General features: G+C 39.1%; 2 protein-coding genes across 2 annotated transcripts in view; one reads left to right on the plus strand and one right to left on the minus strand.

Moving 5' to 3' along the window:
- LOC134825424 (serine-rich adhesin for platelets-like) overlaps positions 1-6,011 on the minus strand; it is a 22,804-nt gene extending 16,793 nt beyond the window's left edge. The window contains exons 1-4 of the mRNA XM_063837599.1: positions 5,816-6,011; positions 5,415-5,530; positions 4,893-4,986; positions 4,690-4,803 (exon numbers count right to left, since the gene is read on the minus strand). Of these exons, the coding sequence (XP_063693669.1) occupies positions 4,690-4,803; positions 4,893-4,986; positions 5,415-5,530; positions 5,816-6,011 (520 nt within the window). The remainder of the gene's footprint in view (positions 1-4,689; positions 4,804-4,892; positions 4,987-5,414; positions 5,531-5,815) is intronic.
- The window catches only part of LOC134825320 (serine-rich adhesin for platelets-like), a gene marked incomplete in the record, with an annotated part of 139,711 nt that overhangs the window by 114,768 nt on the left and 7,801 nt on the right, over positions 1-17,142 (plus strand). The window contains 28 exon segments of the mRNA XM_063837492.1: positions 389-464; positions 709-806; positions 1,044-1,177; positions 1,336-1,501; positions 2,035-2,141; positions 2,345-2,430; positions 2,604-2,701; positions 8,950-9,078; positions 9,488-9,643; positions 9,868-10,017; positions 10,123-10,266; positions 10,374-10,664; positions 10,804-11,076; positions 11,291-11,578; positions 11,933-12,247; positions 12,476-12,757; positions 12,898-13,182; positions 13,323-13,595; positions 13,773-14,060; positions 14,266-14,366; positions 14,482-14,659; positions 15,119-15,241; positions 15,346-15,507; positions 15,645-15,801; positions 15,928-16,083; positions 16,301-16,413; positions 16,516-16,653; positions 16,873-17,017. Coding sequence (XP_063693562.1) covers positions 389-464; positions 709-806; positions 1,044-1,177; positions 1,336-1,501; positions 2,035-2,141; positions 2,345-2,430; positions 2,604-2,701; positions 8,950-9,078; positions 9,488-9,643; positions 9,868-10,017; positions 10,123-10,266; positions 10,374-10,664; positions 10,804-11,076; positions 11,291-11,578; positions 11,933-12,247; positions 12,476-12,757; positions 12,898-13,182; positions 13,323-13,595; positions 13,773-14,060; positions 14,266-14,366; positions 14,482-14,659; positions 15,119-15,241; positions 15,346-15,507; positions 15,645-15,801; positions 15,928-16,083; positions 16,301-16,413; positions 16,516-16,653; positions 16,873-17,017 — 4,912 coding nt within the window.

Consider the following 17,142-nt stretch of genomic DNA (forward strand, 5'->3'; position numbering starts at 1 on the left):
GGCAGACCAAGGAGAACCTTTCTGTCGTTAACTTACGGCACAATAAAGTTCTCAAAGCTGTCATATTCTGGACAAAAAGTTCGAAATGGAAAAATTTTTGAAAAAGTTTCAACGGACTTTAACTTGGACGGACATTAATTGAACGGACTTTATTTGAACGGACATTAAGATGAACGCTAGGGCCTCCAGCGTTCAAGTAATGTCCGTCCAAATAAGGTCCGATAAGGTATATTGTTACTATAGCAAAAAAAGCCGTATATTGTGATTAATTCCTTAGACTTTTAGACTAGCAGAAACAGCTATACAGTAATCTTTTATTTAAAAGCTTTTAAGAGGTGACTTTTGCAATTATTTCATTATTAAAATGGTTAAATTATTTACAATTCAGGATTGAACAGTGCTCTATATTCGGTATCAAGTAACACTGAGAACAGTGTACAATCCTCAGCTCTCTCAATACAGAGGTGAGTGCAGTGTGTAGTTTGCACAACACTTCACTGCATCATAACATGTAACCATAGCTACACTTCCTTATATGGTTATGTAATCATAGCAACACTACATTATATAGTTAGAGTTTGTACCTCCATCCTCTTTTCTACCTGTTGGAGTCAGGAAATTTCACTTTCAAATTAATTGAAATCTGTAAAATATTCGCCATGACTAACAAATACCTGTTACAGAGTTGCTAACACATTTCCCATTTAGCTCGGGTACAACAGAGTCTGATATACTAACATGTGAAGTAAAGTTCAGCGTAGCACATGCAGTAGCTGCAACAGTACCTTTACAGCTACATGTCTATGGTAAGCGTGCAGTATGGTACTTTATTAAAAGCTATATCTTATCATGAGAATATTTTGGCACATTAATATTGATTGACAAATTAGATACAACTTTTCATAATGTATAGATTTGGATTCTGGTGGGAGGTGAAACGTGACAGCACCTAACCAGTCAAACTCCAAAGTCCCTGTCACGTGTCACCAAGACACACTTGTCATGTGTCACCAGGACACATGTCTACTAATGTATGTATTCAGATGTGGAGGCGTCTAGTATGGTCCTGGTACAAGCCCTGTCCCCCACTCAGCTGTATTGTAATGTCTCTAATCTGGACCAGGACAGTTCAGCTGTTATTTGGTGGAAACGGAGCAGCGATAACCAGGAATTTAAGGTATTTAGTAAACACATTCCACAACAGAAGATGTCACTGTCAGTCATAGACTTTTTAAATTTACAAGATTTGCAGGTTATTTCTTCCACATGTTCGACCAACTCTTCCTCAAAACTAAAAATGAGCATTTTCATTTCTTCTAAGATTAGTTCATTCAGGACGAAGAAGGAAACAATGTAGTGACTGGTACTCCAGATAATTCCAACCAAATAAACTATCTTAGTCTAGATTCCACGCTGACTAAGACTGATGATGTTTTTACTTGTTTGGTAGAAGTTACTGAAGGAGAAACTGCTCAGTTTGAAATTGTCTTAAATACATTCAGTAAGTTTTACACTTTTTGATATATAATAATAATAATTTGGTTGACCGCAGTCGGGGAGCCGATTTCCCTGTCTAATTGTATTTCGGCCACGGTCCTTTCGGTACAGATTTCTCTGCAATATAGTCGGGACGCAAACCCAGGCGTATACACTCGTGTTATCTTCGCAGCTCTTATGAAAGCCACTACCATTTACGCCATGGTTTGGTTAGTGACGGCTGCCCTTCAGATTTTGAGATTTTGGCCCAACTGGGATTCGAACTCGCAACCTCCAGGCCAGTAGACAGGCGGATTAACCGACTGAGCCACTGAGCCACTTTTTGATATACTTGAAGACTAAAAAGAAAACAATATGATAACAGAAAACGGTTCACTTGAATAAGAGTCGCAATGAAAAAATATTTTTCCCTATTTTCCTATTGAGTAGCAACAGTCGACACTACCTTATATTGTTATGTAACCACTAGCCATATCAACACTACCGTTTATGGATATGTAACCATAGCAACACTACCTTATATGGTAACTCTCACAGCGGTTACCCCTATGGAGGAACACTCCCACAAAAAGGAGCCTGCTACCTTGTCATGTGTTATAGGAGGGGCTGGGGAACAGTTACTAGTGCAGTGGTCAGATAGTCAGGTGAGATATAATTAGATATAACCAATAGTTAGATATAATGAGATATAACCAATAGTATTAGTTAGCTTTTAATTTCTTCTCAAAAGTTATTTGATTTGACGTTTTTGATTTGTGATTCTGCATGGTTATGATTTAGATATTTGGTATAGGAAAATACTTTTATAAGAATATTGATCTGCTTATATAATGATGGAATAACTCAGGACAATAACTTGGAGGAGGAGGGAGGATACGAAATAGAGCAAGGTACCTTCAGTCAGGACTCCCAAACCTCCGTACTGACAATAAGGTAGTTGATATAGCGAATATTATCTGATTACTTTATTACTATAGTGCACTGATGTAGAACTAGAGATCTCTGACAATTGTAGTAGAGGCCTTACCTGGCACTCCTTATATGGGCATCACGTGTTTCTGTACTTCATACTACAGCTCCCTTTTACTGACACTCTTCCCTCCCAGTGGAGAGCACACTGGAGATGATGGAGAGTACAAGTGTCTTGTGTCCTCTGATGGGGGGGAATCTTTCTACTCTCACTCTGTTCCTCTCAATGTTCTCGGTAAGTTAACCTTTCTACTCTCACTCTGTTCCTCTCAATGTTCTCGGTAAGTTAACCTGTGTAATAACCTGTGTATTGTGTAATAACCTGTGGAATAACCTGTGTAATAACCTGTGTAATTACCTGTGTAATAAACTGTGTAGTAACCTGTGTAGTAACCTGTGTAGTAACCTGTGTAGTAACCTGTGTAGTAACCTGTGTAGTAACCTGTGTAGTAACCTGTGTAATAACCTGTGTAATAACCTGTGTAATAACCTGTGTAGTAACCTGTGTGAAGTGTCATTAAAAGTGTCACTAAAAGTAAGTCTGCCATTTATGATTAAACTTCTGTCAGTAAGTGAAGCTCAACCACTGCTAGAAGTAGACTTTCTTTGATCCACGGTAATGAATATAATAAGGAACACCAATGATGTGCAATTTATAATTATCACGTGCAAAATAAAGAGCACGTGCCCCGCTCAGATTCTAGCAATTATATATAGTTATATAAACCACTATATACTTATTACTATTTATGTTACTCTGAGACAGCTGCATCGTATCTTTGAACCGATCTGAATAAGCTGTCTTACTTATTGTGCGTGATAACGCCTCATCCACACGTGATAACGCCTCCTCCTAACACGCACCACATGGTAACTCATTGTTTGTTTGAGACCCTCCAATTTATCTCAGACGGCCCTTATCAATTATAAGAGCCAGTCTACTTTGAATAGATTTAGGAGTTGACACGTGCTCCTTTTATTTTACAGTCACGTGCCTATTTGTCTTATTGTGTAATATTGTGTCTCCGTCGTAAGTCGTAACCTTGGCATCACTTGTAGCTCTCTTGATTATTTATAATCTTGTTTATCGACAATGTAGGACAAATTTAACAAAAAAATTAGCAGCAATTAAGAAAACATCCCGGTTTGGTCCGTCCGGATATCCGGCATTTATATCCGGTCCGGTTTCCAAGAATTTTGCCGGATATTCAACCGGAAATTTCTTTTATAAATGTTCCTGAAATGCATATTATGGTCTAAATTTTTGCTAAATGGCATCCAGTCAGTGCTCTCAGTGACCAGTGAATTTATGATATCTTGTTATCTGTCAGCGAATGTTAAAGACGCGTGAGAATGTTAGATTTTGTGTAACACAAAGCTACCAAGATCGATGACAAAACTTTATTTATGAGCATTGCAAGAAGAGGGTTCCTTCTTTATTGTGGCAAGCAAACTCGTTACTAACTCCCCTTATACCAAGGATTAAAACAAAGGTCATTATGCTATTAAACAGCTATGAGGATTATTTTCGGGAACATAAACGCCACGATCTTGTGAAGTTGTGAGAGCTGCAGATTTTGGGCTTTACTTCTAAAATTTGTACATTTGTGCTACGCAAATGGGTACTCAATTGTTCTAACTTGTTAAATTATTCGTACTCTTTAACAGTTTAACAAAGAAAGGGACAATCAACAAACTAGTTGCAAAACACTACTACAGCTAGTAGTAGTAGTATAGTAGCTAGTAGTAGTATAGTAGCTAGTAATAGTAGTATTTAGTATAGTATAGTATAGTTATATAGTAGTAGCAGATCACAAGTTATTGGTAATCGTCTAAGATAGCAGTTGTTGTATATTCATAGCTACTGTAAAGAATAGAGGACTAATTTTAGTATCTGTGTAATATAAATACCTGCGAATCAAATGTTTATGTAGAGGGGTAAAGTTAGCATAGTAAAGGTATTTACTATTGATGGACTCAGAACTTTATTAACAATTTTTACCTGTTAACTTCTTTTTCCACGCTGTAGAACCACTAATAACCCCGTAGTACCCACGTGGTTACCCACGTAGTTAACCACGGGCCACGTAGTACTCACGTAGTTACCCAGGTAGTTACCTACGTAGTTACCCACGTAGTTACCCACGTGGTTACCCACGTAGTTACCCACGTAGTACTCACGTAGTTACCCACGTATTCACCCGAGTAGTACCCACGTAGTACCCACGTAGTTACCCACGTAGTTACCCACGTAGTTACCCACGTAGTTACCCACGTAGTTACCCACGTAGTTACCCACGTAGTTACCCACGGGCCACGTAGTACTCACGTAGTTACCTACGTAGTTACCCACGTAGTTACCCACGGGCCACGTAGTACTCACGTAGTTACCCACGTAGTACCCACGTGGTTACCTACGTAGTTACCCACGTAGTTACCCACGTAGTTACCCACGTAGTTACCCACGTAGTTACCCACGTAGTTACCCACGTAGTTACCCACGTAGTTACCCACGTAGTACTTACGTAGTTACCTACGTAGTTACCCACGTAGTTACCCACGGGCCACGTAGTACTCACGTAGTTACCTACGTAGTTACCCACGTAGTTACCCACGGGCCACGTAGTACTCATGTAGTTACCTACGTAGTTACCCACGTAGTTACCCACGGGCCACGTAGTACTCACGTAGTTACCCACGTAGTACTCACGTAGTTACCTACGTAGTTACCCACGTAGTTACCCACGGGCCACGTAGTACTCACGTAGTTACCTACGTAGTTACCCACGTAGTTACCCACGGGCCACGTAGTACTCACGTAGTTACCCACGTAGTACTCACGTAGTTACCCACGGGCCACGTAGTACTCACGTAGTTACCTACGTAGTTACCCACGTAGTTACCCACGGGCCACGTAGTACTCACGTAGTTACCCACGTAGTACTCACGTAGTTACCTACGTAGTTACCCACGTAGTTACCCACGGGCCACGTAGTACTCACGTCGTTACCTACGTAGTTACCCACGTAGTTACCCACGGGCCACGTAGTACTCACGTAGTTACCTACGTAGTTACCCACGTAGTTACCCACGGGCCACGTAGTACTCACGTAGTTACCCACGTAGTACTCACGTAGTTACCTACGTAGTTACCCACGTAGTTACCCACGGGCCACGTAGTACTCACGTAGTTACCTACGTAGTTACCCACTTAGTTACCCACGGGCCACGTAGTACTCACGTAGTTACCTACGTAGTACTCACGTAGTTACCTACGTAGTTACCCACTTAGTTACCCACGGGCCACGTAGTACTCACGCAGTTACCCACGTAGTACTCACGTAGTTACCTACGTAGTTACCCACGTAGTTACCCACGGGCCACGTAGTACTCACGTAGTTACCTACGTAGTTACCCACGTAGTTACCCACGTAGTTACCCACGCAGTTACCCACGTAGTTACCCACGTAGTTACCCACGTAGTTACCCACGTATTTACCCACGTAGTTACCCACGTGGTAAAGAGTGTGAGGCAGCTGCTCCATAGCCACTAATAGCAGTTTTATCTTAACATTGTCTCACATCTAGTCTTGCTCAATAACTACACGCCTGGTATTGAACAGTCTTGCTCAATAACTACACACCTGGTATTGAACAGTCTTGCTCAATAACTACACGCCTGGCATTGAACAGTCTTGCTTAATAACTACACACCTGGTATTGAACAGTCTTGCTCAATAACTACACACCTGGTATTGAACAGTCTTGCTCAATAACTACACGCCTGGCATTGAACAGTCTTGCTCAATAACTACACACCTGGTATTGAACAGTCTTGCTCAATAACTACACACCTGGTATTGAACAGTCTTGCTTAATAACTAACACGCCTGGCATTGAACAGTCTTGCTTAATAACTACACACCTGGCATTGAACAGTCTTGCTCAATAACTACACACCTGGTATTGAACAGTCTTGCTCAATAACTACACGCCTGGTATTGAACAGTCTTGCTCAATAACTACACGCCTGGTATTGAACAGTCTTGCTCAATAACTACACACCTGGCATTGAAGCTGGACTTGAAAACTCACTGTCAGAATATTATTACAACCACATGAAAAAAGTGTTAAAGTATAATGTTAAAGTAGCCACTGCCTGTAAAGTAATTAGAACGAGTAATCTTATATCAGCGCAACACGTAGGAATCGCACTTATACACTGTTATATATTATATGTTGCCTCTAAATTCGGGCCATTATTTTTATATTTGCCACCTTCAATACCGCCCCTCAGAAATGCTCGCTAATTTTTTCTCTCAGTTTATTCTTTTATTGATACAGGACTCATGTGCCATCTGTCGACTATTATATAGTATACACTTCAGTCACAGCTGCAAGTCCTTCACTTCCCACTCTCTGTTTCACTGTGTCTGCACGTGCTAGTCTACACGTGTGTTTTGCACGGGCGTTTTATGATTTTAGTTTGTTTGTTGGGTTGTGAGACTTTTTTTCACATAACAGAAAATTTCTGTGGGAAATTGTTAACTTCTTGGTGGTTTAACACTTAACTGCGTATATATATACTTTTAAATAACGGTTTAGCTTGCGAACTATTGCACCGTATACCACAGCAACAATCAATTACAGAACACGTGACAGAGCACGTGACACTAATTACAGAGCACGTGACTGAAATTATCATAATCTCTGGCACCACTTATACTGAGTAGTTGCTAGGGGGCTGGGTACAATTGTACCCACCAATAGGAACACCGCATTTACACCACATCACAATATTCTGCGTGGTTTAGTAGAAGTTGGACTCTGACGATAAGCGCATGGTGCTATATGTAATTATCGTCTTAATAATTTAACGGCTGATATAAGTGTCCCAAGGTTAAACTAGTACAAGGAGTAATAATTGCGAGTAATTATAAGTGATCATCTCACAGAGCGAGCTGGAGGTGCTCTATCATTAAAATCAGTATTAGCTATTGGCGTGTTAGCAATAGCTCTAGAAGTTTGGGGAAATTATCTTACCTTTTAAAAAAGTAAAATAAAAATAGTTAATTTTTTTATATCGTAAAAGTAAAATAATAAGTTTTTTTAAATGTTAGTATGTAACCCACGATAGCGTAATGTAACTATAGTCACGACACGAAGAAGACAGTACAAAAGTTATATTTACCGTTCTACCGCAGAATATATCATAAAGTTTTCTATAGTTCCATGAAATGTGTGTCCCACAAGCTAGCCATGGATTTAATTTCTTCCTCGTTGGTATAGCAGGTGATACCCATATAAGGAGTGCCCGCACGTGACTGCACGTTGTGTTTCGTGTAGAACTCACTACGACTAACTAAAGTGTTGTAGCTGAATTCTCCATTTTCCGAGGGTAACTTATCACTATTTAATCGCTCTGTGGGAGACTCTAATTACTGTGTTTATACACCGTACTCTGCACCGTACTCTGCACTGCACTGTTTGCGGTTGCATGACGTCGCTATTCTTTGCTTCATTTTACTGAGATCTTTCGGCTTTTGGCCTTTTTTTTTTTGAAGCTTGAATTGAGCTTGAATAAGGTTGCAACGTTTAACACGATCAGAATCATCACAGCGCGTGATACCCATATGAGGAGTGAAAGTTAACCAAACATTAGTTACAACGCTGTAGCTTTGTCACATAATTTAGTTACATTACTTTCATCTCTTTGTTTTGAAATCGACTTTCCTGTAACTTGGTAACTCATCTATAGGGACCGTTCACACATTCAATAGTACTATATTTACCTGGTAACCTGGTAACCTTTGCAATGGTTCGTACAAATTCGGCCTCATTCTGATCATACTGAATGGCACTGTGATTTTATTTACTGTTTATTTGTATATTTGTGTATTTTTATGTAACGTACACAAAAAAAAGAGTATTAAATATATCACTATATCAGCCTGTAGCCTGCATCATGTACACTGCTGCACTGTTTTAACCCGGGGGAAAAATACTGGATCAAGTCGTCTTCACTCTTCAATATTAAACACTGTCCTCTTCAATATTAAACACTGTCATCTTCAATATTAAACACTGGTGTATCCTTTTGAAGAGCTGAAGTTTGATCTGCTGCTATCACTTAATCACTTAATCACTTAATCACTTAATCACTTAATCACTTGATCAAAGCTAAAACACAAATCTGACTAAAACTTCATCGCTTCATCAACACAAAATTAAAAAATCAACACAAAAAACTAAAGATTTAATAATAGCATTGCTATCACGATGCTGAAACCTAAAATTTGCAAAGTTGATCAAAACGTAAGTAATACAAACAAAAATATTCAACCTCGTTACTTTATTACATATGTAGGAAGGAAAAACTTTTTGATTTAACCCCATTGAGTGCAAGTGGTATCTTTATAATAATACTTACATTTACAACCAGCCAAGAGTGACTGTAACATACTTACCCTCATTATTTAACAGGAGTAACTGTAACTGATAAGGAAGTGAAGACTGGAACAGAAACAACACTGACTTGTAGTTTAACTGAACTCACAGTAGAAGTAACTATTTCTTGGTGGGACGGAGAGTCTCAAATTAACGACGGAAACGGTAAAAGGACTTTTAGATTATTTCCTAGTTCGAATAAAAAGATGTTTGATTTTTTTCTGTTTTCTCAAATTCTCACGTTATGAATTTATAAACAATCAAACAATTCTAAAACGTTTATATTAGTGATTCCATTTGATTATAAATGGATGAAAATATCTTCTTAGCTTCGAATTACCACCTAGCTCCTGTAGAGTACCGGTCTGATCCAGGTAACATGGTAACATGGTAACCTAGTAACATGGTAACCTGGTAACCTAGTAACCTGGTAACCTGATAACCTGGTAACCTGGTAACCTGGTAACCTGGTAACCTGGTAACCTGGTAACCTGGTAACCTGGTAACCTGGTAATCTAGCAACCTGGTAACCGTAACCTGGTAACCTAGTAACCTATTATTGATATTCCCTTAGGATACGCTATAGCTCCAGTGGGGTTCCTGTCTGATCCAGGAACACAGGGATCTGAACTGACAGTAACCAGCCCGGTATCAGATAAGACGTACACTTGTAAAGTACACTACGATAATGCTGAAGTGTCTGTTAAACCTGTTAAACTCAATGTATACGGTGAGAAGTTTAAACATTTCAATATTAATTAAGAAGTTTAAACATGGTAACGTTTTCAATATTAATTAAGAAGTTTTAACATGGTAACGTTTTCAATATTAATTAAGAAGTTTAAACATGGTAACGTTTTCAATATTAATCGTAAAAACAGAAATTTCAATGATCATACATAAATAAGTATTTCTTTTAACGTGCAGCACAATTCTAAACTTCCCTGTTTTCAGATGTTACAATGGGTGGACGAGAAGTAGGTTCAGGGACCTCCGCTACTCTAACCTGTGTAATAACAGGAGTAACTGAAGCTCTAACTGTAACTTGGTTAAAGAGTAATGGAGAAGAGATCAGCACTGGAGGAGGATTTACTGTTAATCAGGGTAAGAATCAGCATTCAAAAATAAAGGTTAATATACTATTTGCTGTTTTATGACATCTTTTCCGAAACGGTCAACTTTTGCGGTCAACATGACTACCCACCTCAGGATCAGTAACTGAAGGGAATCAGGACGCAACGCTAGTAGTAGACTCTCAACACACCACACAAAACAGTGTCTACACATGTAGTGTCAAGTCTGCTACTACCGAGTCTGCTGAATCAGATGTTAGTGCTTCTGTGGAGGTCTTCGGTGAGTTGATGTGAATGTAATTCAGGCTTTATCAACGTGATAGTTGGCTAGATGCGTAATTGAATAGGTTGGTCGAAATGTTAAGTTAACTCAGTTATATTTTTCAGAGGTTGAATCAGTGAATAAAGAAGTGAAGAAAGGCTCTGATACAACAATATCCTGTGTTATCACTGGCATAACAGATACAGCAACAGTGACCTGGCGAACTAGTACAGGCCAAGTTTCAGGCGATAAGCTCGTCCCTACCGAAGGAAGTCATTCTGGAGGGACACAAACATCAACTCTTGCTGTAGACGGAACTCTTGTGAACGACGATACTGCCTACACTTGCAGAGTCACTTCCGGATCTTTGCCCGATTCCAGCTACTCGGACACCAACGTCAATCTAAACGTTTATGGTACGTTTTTCAATCAATGGTTTTACAGGATTACAAATATTCTGTGATATATCTTTATCTCTTTATCAACTTCGCATGTTTACATCACGATAAAGTAATTATAATTAAATACAAACTGGTGCTCATTTAACGTATTCAGATGTAGAAACTGTTAGCAAAGACGCCTACAAGGGAACAGGAACCACCCTAACCTGCAAAATAACCGGACTCTCAGCCACAGCCACTGTAACCTGGAGGAATAGGTCTGAGAACCTGTCAGAGGTAAATGAAGGGTCTTTAACAGGGGATACCCAGACTTCTACCCTAACAGTTAACAACCCACAACAAGATGAGATGTACACTTGTGTGGTTACTTCAGGACAATATTCTGCTTCTGCTTCTTCTTCTACTCTTGTAACTCTCAACACTTATTGTAAGTCTACTGTTTTCATATTTCCATTTAAATATACATTTCTCTTCCAATTATAATATACACAATTCATTGATAATCAGGATCATGCACACAAAAATAATATGTTAATACTTTACTGCGCTAATCACAATGCTGGCAAGCATTACCGTCGCCCTGTACACCTGTTATAATATAAATAAACAACTTTTAATTTTGATCAAGCAATTGTTTTCAGCGATCGACGTTGTAGGAAAAGAGAACCTCCGCGGAACAGAAACCACCATCACGTGCAAAGTTACTGAAATCAGTGAGCAACTATCCATCACCTGGTCCGGCTTCACAGCTGGAAGTAACTTCATTCCAAATGAAGGAGTATACGACACCACAACTAACAGTCAAACCGGAATATTGACTGTAAACTCTGGTGCAGTAACTGAGGATAGTGCCTATACCTGCACCGTCACTTCCAGAAGTTACACTGAATCTGCAGCTAAGTCTGTAGTAGTGTTGCTTAACGTTTATGGTAAATATCAGTGAAACTTTACTTTTTTAGTATCGAGTAGATACTTCTACTCTACTTTACCTGCACAACCATATAATTACAATGTGACTGGTCAAATACATGAGCCCCAGGTACAATTGCAATTAGGCTATTGATGGCTAAGGAAATAGATACCATACTTTTTTCGCTCGAGGCTTCGCTGCAATGTATCTAACTTATTAATAAGAACTGAGAAACATCAACTTTATAACCTGTCGTACCAGATATTGCGGTGCACAGTAAAGAAGTAACCATAGTAACCATAGTAACCTTAGTAACCATAGTAACCATAGTAACCATAGCAACTTTAGTAACCATAGTAACCATACCTCCCAGATATTGCGGTGCACAGTAAAGAAGTAGGAGCAGGAACCAGCACCACTCTGTCGTGTGTAGTGTCCGACATCACACAGGCTGTCTCAATAACCTGGCGCTCTGCTGGTAACCCTGGTAACCCTGGTAACCCTGGTAACCCTGTTACTAATGGAGATGGGATCACTGCTAACAGTGGAGAGTTAGTGTCTACCTCGCAGACTGCTACTCTGGAGATAACCTCTCCTGATACTGACACAACTTATACTTGCGAGGTGAAATCCGGGGCTTTACAGAGCAGTGAATCAGCCTCCAAATCTGTTGATGTTTTCGTGTACAGTAAGTAAATATAATTTAATGCAAGAAATCTGTAGTGTAACAGTTTATTAACTCAAAAAACTAAACCTACATACCTTTGTGGACAATGAATAAATAATTTTCAATATTACATTATTCAATATGGAATGTAATGTTTTTTTTCTTTAAGAATGTCTACTTTAACAGCCAAAACTACGCTAAGAAACCACAATATAATTGAAACCCGTTCTGAAGTATACTATTCTGCAGGTGTTCTGAAAGGAGAAGTAGAAGTTAAGGTTGGTAGTCCAGCAACTATAACCTGCACTATAACTAACATAGCCTCTGTAAATGGAGTCACTGTAACTTGGAAGGAAGGTGAACAAACACTGACAGACAACTCAGAGACAACTTCTGTCAGCAACAAGCAGCAAGTATCAAGGTTAACAGTACAAACTCCACAAACGGACACAGTCTACACGTGCATCATCAGCTCCACAGCCTACCCAGAGTCCCAACCGTATTCCCAATTCGTCAACCTTAACGTTTTTGGTAAGACAGTATTACCATGGTAAATTTATCTACCATCGTATAATGCATAATTTTATTCAGACTGTTACAATAACACCTTCGGATCATCAATTGTTCTTTATTTCATGATTTTAAACTATTTTTGCACTGTTTATCCCCAGATGTTGCGGCTAAAGATGTTGAAGTAAAATCAGGAACCAACACAGAGATCTCGTGTATTATAAGTGGTCTAACCACTGCAGTGAGCTCAGTCACCTGGCTGCTTGGCAACACGCCAGTAAATGAAGGTGGTGCCCTCTCCTCTCTGTCTGCAGACTCACAGACTGCTACCCTCCTGGTGCAGGGCAGTCACGTGACAAGTGACCAGGATTATGTGTGCAGGGTTGTTTCAGGGGAGTATATCCAGTCCCCACACCAGGACACTATAGTCAAGCTCAGTGTTTATGGTGAGGGTTTAAAAAACATTCTGCACAGTTTGCCTTTAATTAACTGATTTTTGAACTTTGAAGTTTTTGAAGTTGTTTTAATTTTACATTGGTCGGATACTCTGAGAAAGTAAGAATAATCAATAGTTATGTATTTGCAGAGGTAGAGCCGATACACAAAGACGCCTACAAGGGAACAGGAACCACCCTGACTTGCGAGATAACAGTACTATCAGCCACAGCTACTGTCACGTGGATGAAGGGAGTAGAAACTGTAGCAGGGTCAGTAGAAGGGGATCTGAACACTGACACTCAGATCTCTACCCTGACCGTATTAAATCCTGGAGAAGATGCTGTGTATACCTGTGTAGTGACTTCAGGAGAGTTTGAGCAGTCCCCTGCCTCACAAACCCTGGTGTCTCTCAACGTGTATTGTAAGTATTTTTAAACAGCGGTTTGGGGTTCTAGGAATTTGATCTGATCGTGTTGTTCCCTTTTTTACCATTTCATTTTATCACAGCTGCAAATATTTTAAAAATTTTTAAAATATTCTCTATTTTAACCAATTTACATTTTTATTTATTGCTTTTCTTAGTAAGTAATTTCGGCAGCTATTGATGTGTTCGACAAAGAGGTGCAGATGGGAACTGAAACCACCATATCATGCAAAATAACAGAAATAAGCAAAGAGATGAAAATATCCTGGTCTGGTATCTCTGATGGAGGTAACTACGTGGAAACACCAGGATCCTACGATGATGAGACCAACAGTCAAACTGGGACACTTACTGTAAAGTCAGCTGCTGTGACAGAAGATAAAACATACACTTGTACTGTATCCTCCGTAGACAACCCTACCTCGGATCAAAAACCTTTAGATGTCAAACTAGAAGTTTACAGTAAGTAACATGCCCATATAAGGGTGTCACGTGAGTAAGCAAACAATAGCTCAATTAGACAATATATTATATGTTTTTGATGAAAAATCTATGGCGAAAAACAAATGCTTTAAACATAAATCATCATTTAATTCGTAATTACACAGATTATTAAATTTAATGAATTATTTTAATCGAATCACCCCCTTAACAGCTGTTATTTCAGCTATCACCCTGCCTGAGATAGAAGCCAAATCAGGAACAGATGTTGTATTTACATGTACTGTGGCAGATTTAACTGCATCTGTGATAATCACGTGGTTCAAGGTCAGTCTCAAGCAAAACATATTCCTTTAACAAAATACATACTTCATGATAGCTTTTCATCCAAGTTAAACCAATTGAGCAATTGTAGTTTCTGTAAAGATTGATATTTTAACAGGAAGAGCAAGCTCTCTCCGAAGGAGTAGAAACAAAGTCCCTGTCAGGCAGCAAGCAAACCTCAGAACTGACAGTAACTGCAGTTACTCGGGGCACTACATCCTACAGCTGCCGTGTAAAGTCCACACAGTTCCCTGAATCTGGAGAGGGAAGTGTGATATCTCAACTTAAAGTATTTGGTGAGTTGTTTGAACACAAAACGGAACAAATATCACATCAACTAAAACATAAAGCACATCAACTGAAACATAAAGCACATCAACTGAAACATAAAGCACATCAACTAAAACATAAAGCACATCAACTGAAACATAAAGCACATCAACTGAAGCACATCAACTGAAACTAAAGCACATCAAAAGCACATCAACTAAAATATAAAGCACATCAACTGAAACATAAAGCACATCAACTAAAATATAAAGCACATCAACTGAAACATAAAGCACATCAACTAAATTATAAAGCACATCAACTGAAACATAAAGCACATCAACTAAAATATAAAGCACATCAACTGAAAGATAAAGCACATCAACTAAAACATAAAGCACCTCAACTAAAACATAAATCACATCAACTGAAACATAAAGCACATCAACTGAAAGTTATTTTAACCCATATTGCACATCTCTCAGGCTTAGTGACGGAGGGTGACGAAGTCCCTATTAAAACAGCTGCCTCCATCACATGTACAGCCACGGGAGTGTCAGAAGACTCGTCTATATCTTGGTTTGATCAGGACACTAAACTTATTGACGGTGAGTTTAAAAATAAAACTTTAAGCACAGATTGTATAGTACAATATCTTTTTCGAGTAGAGTTCTTTACACCGTTAATAACGTATTGATAACAAACCACCTAGATGACCAATACACGATGTTTCAAAGCGAATGGACTAACAATGAACTTGTTGTTACACTTAACATAGCCGCTTCCTCTGTCACTGAGGATAAGGTGTTCACATGTGTTGTTTCGGCTTCTGGACAGGCTGATCAAAAAGAGATCGGACAGCTCAATACATATGGTAATTCAGACAAATATTACCACGAGTAATTTCAACATGGTTACTTTTTGTAGCATTTTATTTTTGCAGCATGTTGTCCAAACGATACCTTTCATTTTGGAAACTTATATATCTTACTGTCCTCTTACCCACTTTAGAGATAAGCAGTATCAGTCACGATGTAGCAGCAGGACACCCCTCAACCCTGACATGCTCTGTATCTGGAGTCTCCGCTAACGACATTGACCTGATGTGGCTGGATAGTAACGGGGTCCAGTATAGAGACCCTACTAATAATGAGAACTACGTTGTGGTGTGAGTATCTTTTATATTGTTATTGGCTCATATATAATTTTGGCAAACATTCTACTTGGCAGCTATTTTTCATTGATGAAATGATTTAACTAACTAGTCGCAGTTTTCACTGTCGGTACGTTTCAGAGAAGGGGAACTAAAAGGAGGATCGCAAGTTTCTTCCCTAACACTGTCCGGAGATGTAACTACAAATCTTGATCAGACCTTCACTTGTCGGGTTACAGTAGGGGTACAAACTCAGCATGTAGATACTCAGATACCACTCAAGGTCTTCAGTGTCAGGTAACATTTATACTGATGAAGTATGTAAACTAGATAGTAGATATGACATGCTGGTAATCCACTTCAACATCAAATAGATAATATTCTTCTTGACATTTCAGATAGTAACTCAAGTTTGATGCTTAAGTTGTTACTTGATTATTTGGTTTACATGAGCATACCCACAGCATAATATACCCACAACCCATTGACTAAACATCTCACTTACAATCTTCAGAACGGAGGGAGACGCGGTGCAGTCAGGCAAATCTGCCACTCTAACCTGCTCAGTAATAAACCCTACAGACACACTTACTGTGGCTTGGTACAACACCAACCAACTTCTTACAGGTACCGCCAATTTTACAAACCAAGAGATTAAATTAAATGTTATTCTGACACATTTGAGTATCAATGTCAAGGTTATTTTACTTTAAGTTTAACTTGTTTCAGATACACAAAAGAACACTGTAGCCGACCTGACCACTGTCACAGAGTTAATCCTGCCATCTCAAGTAGAAGACTCTATCTACACGTGCAAGGTATCTGGGAACGAAGAATACTCCTTCTTTGCTAGCGTCGAGATCAACGGTAAGTAAAACTGCACAACAAGAGTTATACTACTGTTGATATCAACGGTAAGTAAAACTGTACAACAAGAGTTACACTACTGTTGATATCAACGGTAAGTAAAACTGTACAACAAGAGTTACACTACTGTTGAGATCTATGAAAATAATTATAGGGGGCCTTAAGGTGTTTCCATTCGATACGCTGGGAAGCTTTCATTGAAACATAATATATCCTCAGACCTTTCTCTGAAGTCTGAAGCTGGTAGCCGAGTATTTACCGGAACAGTGCTGACTCTAACATGCAGCTTCATCCCAACCACTATCAGCGAGGGAGCGTTCTCTTGGATCTTCAGCGATCAGTCTTGTTTAACAACGGCTTGCAGGTTTATTAAAATACCCTCAATACTAAAAATATAAACTCTAGCTCTCCTCTTTCTCTGGGACTCGTCAGGTAGTCAGGTAAAATTCCTGGTATAAGATCCTCATTTAATGAGTTCCTAGCTGTTAA

Source organism: Bolinopsis microptera, chromosome 13, assembly GCF_026151205.1.
Source record: "Bolinopsis microptera isolate Bmic1 chromosome 13, MBARI_Bmic_1.0, whole genome shotgun sequence".
Classification (NCBI taxonomy): domain Eukaryota; kingdom Metazoa; phylum Ctenophora; class Tentaculata; order Lobata; family Bolinopsidae; genus Bolinopsis; species Bolinopsis microptera.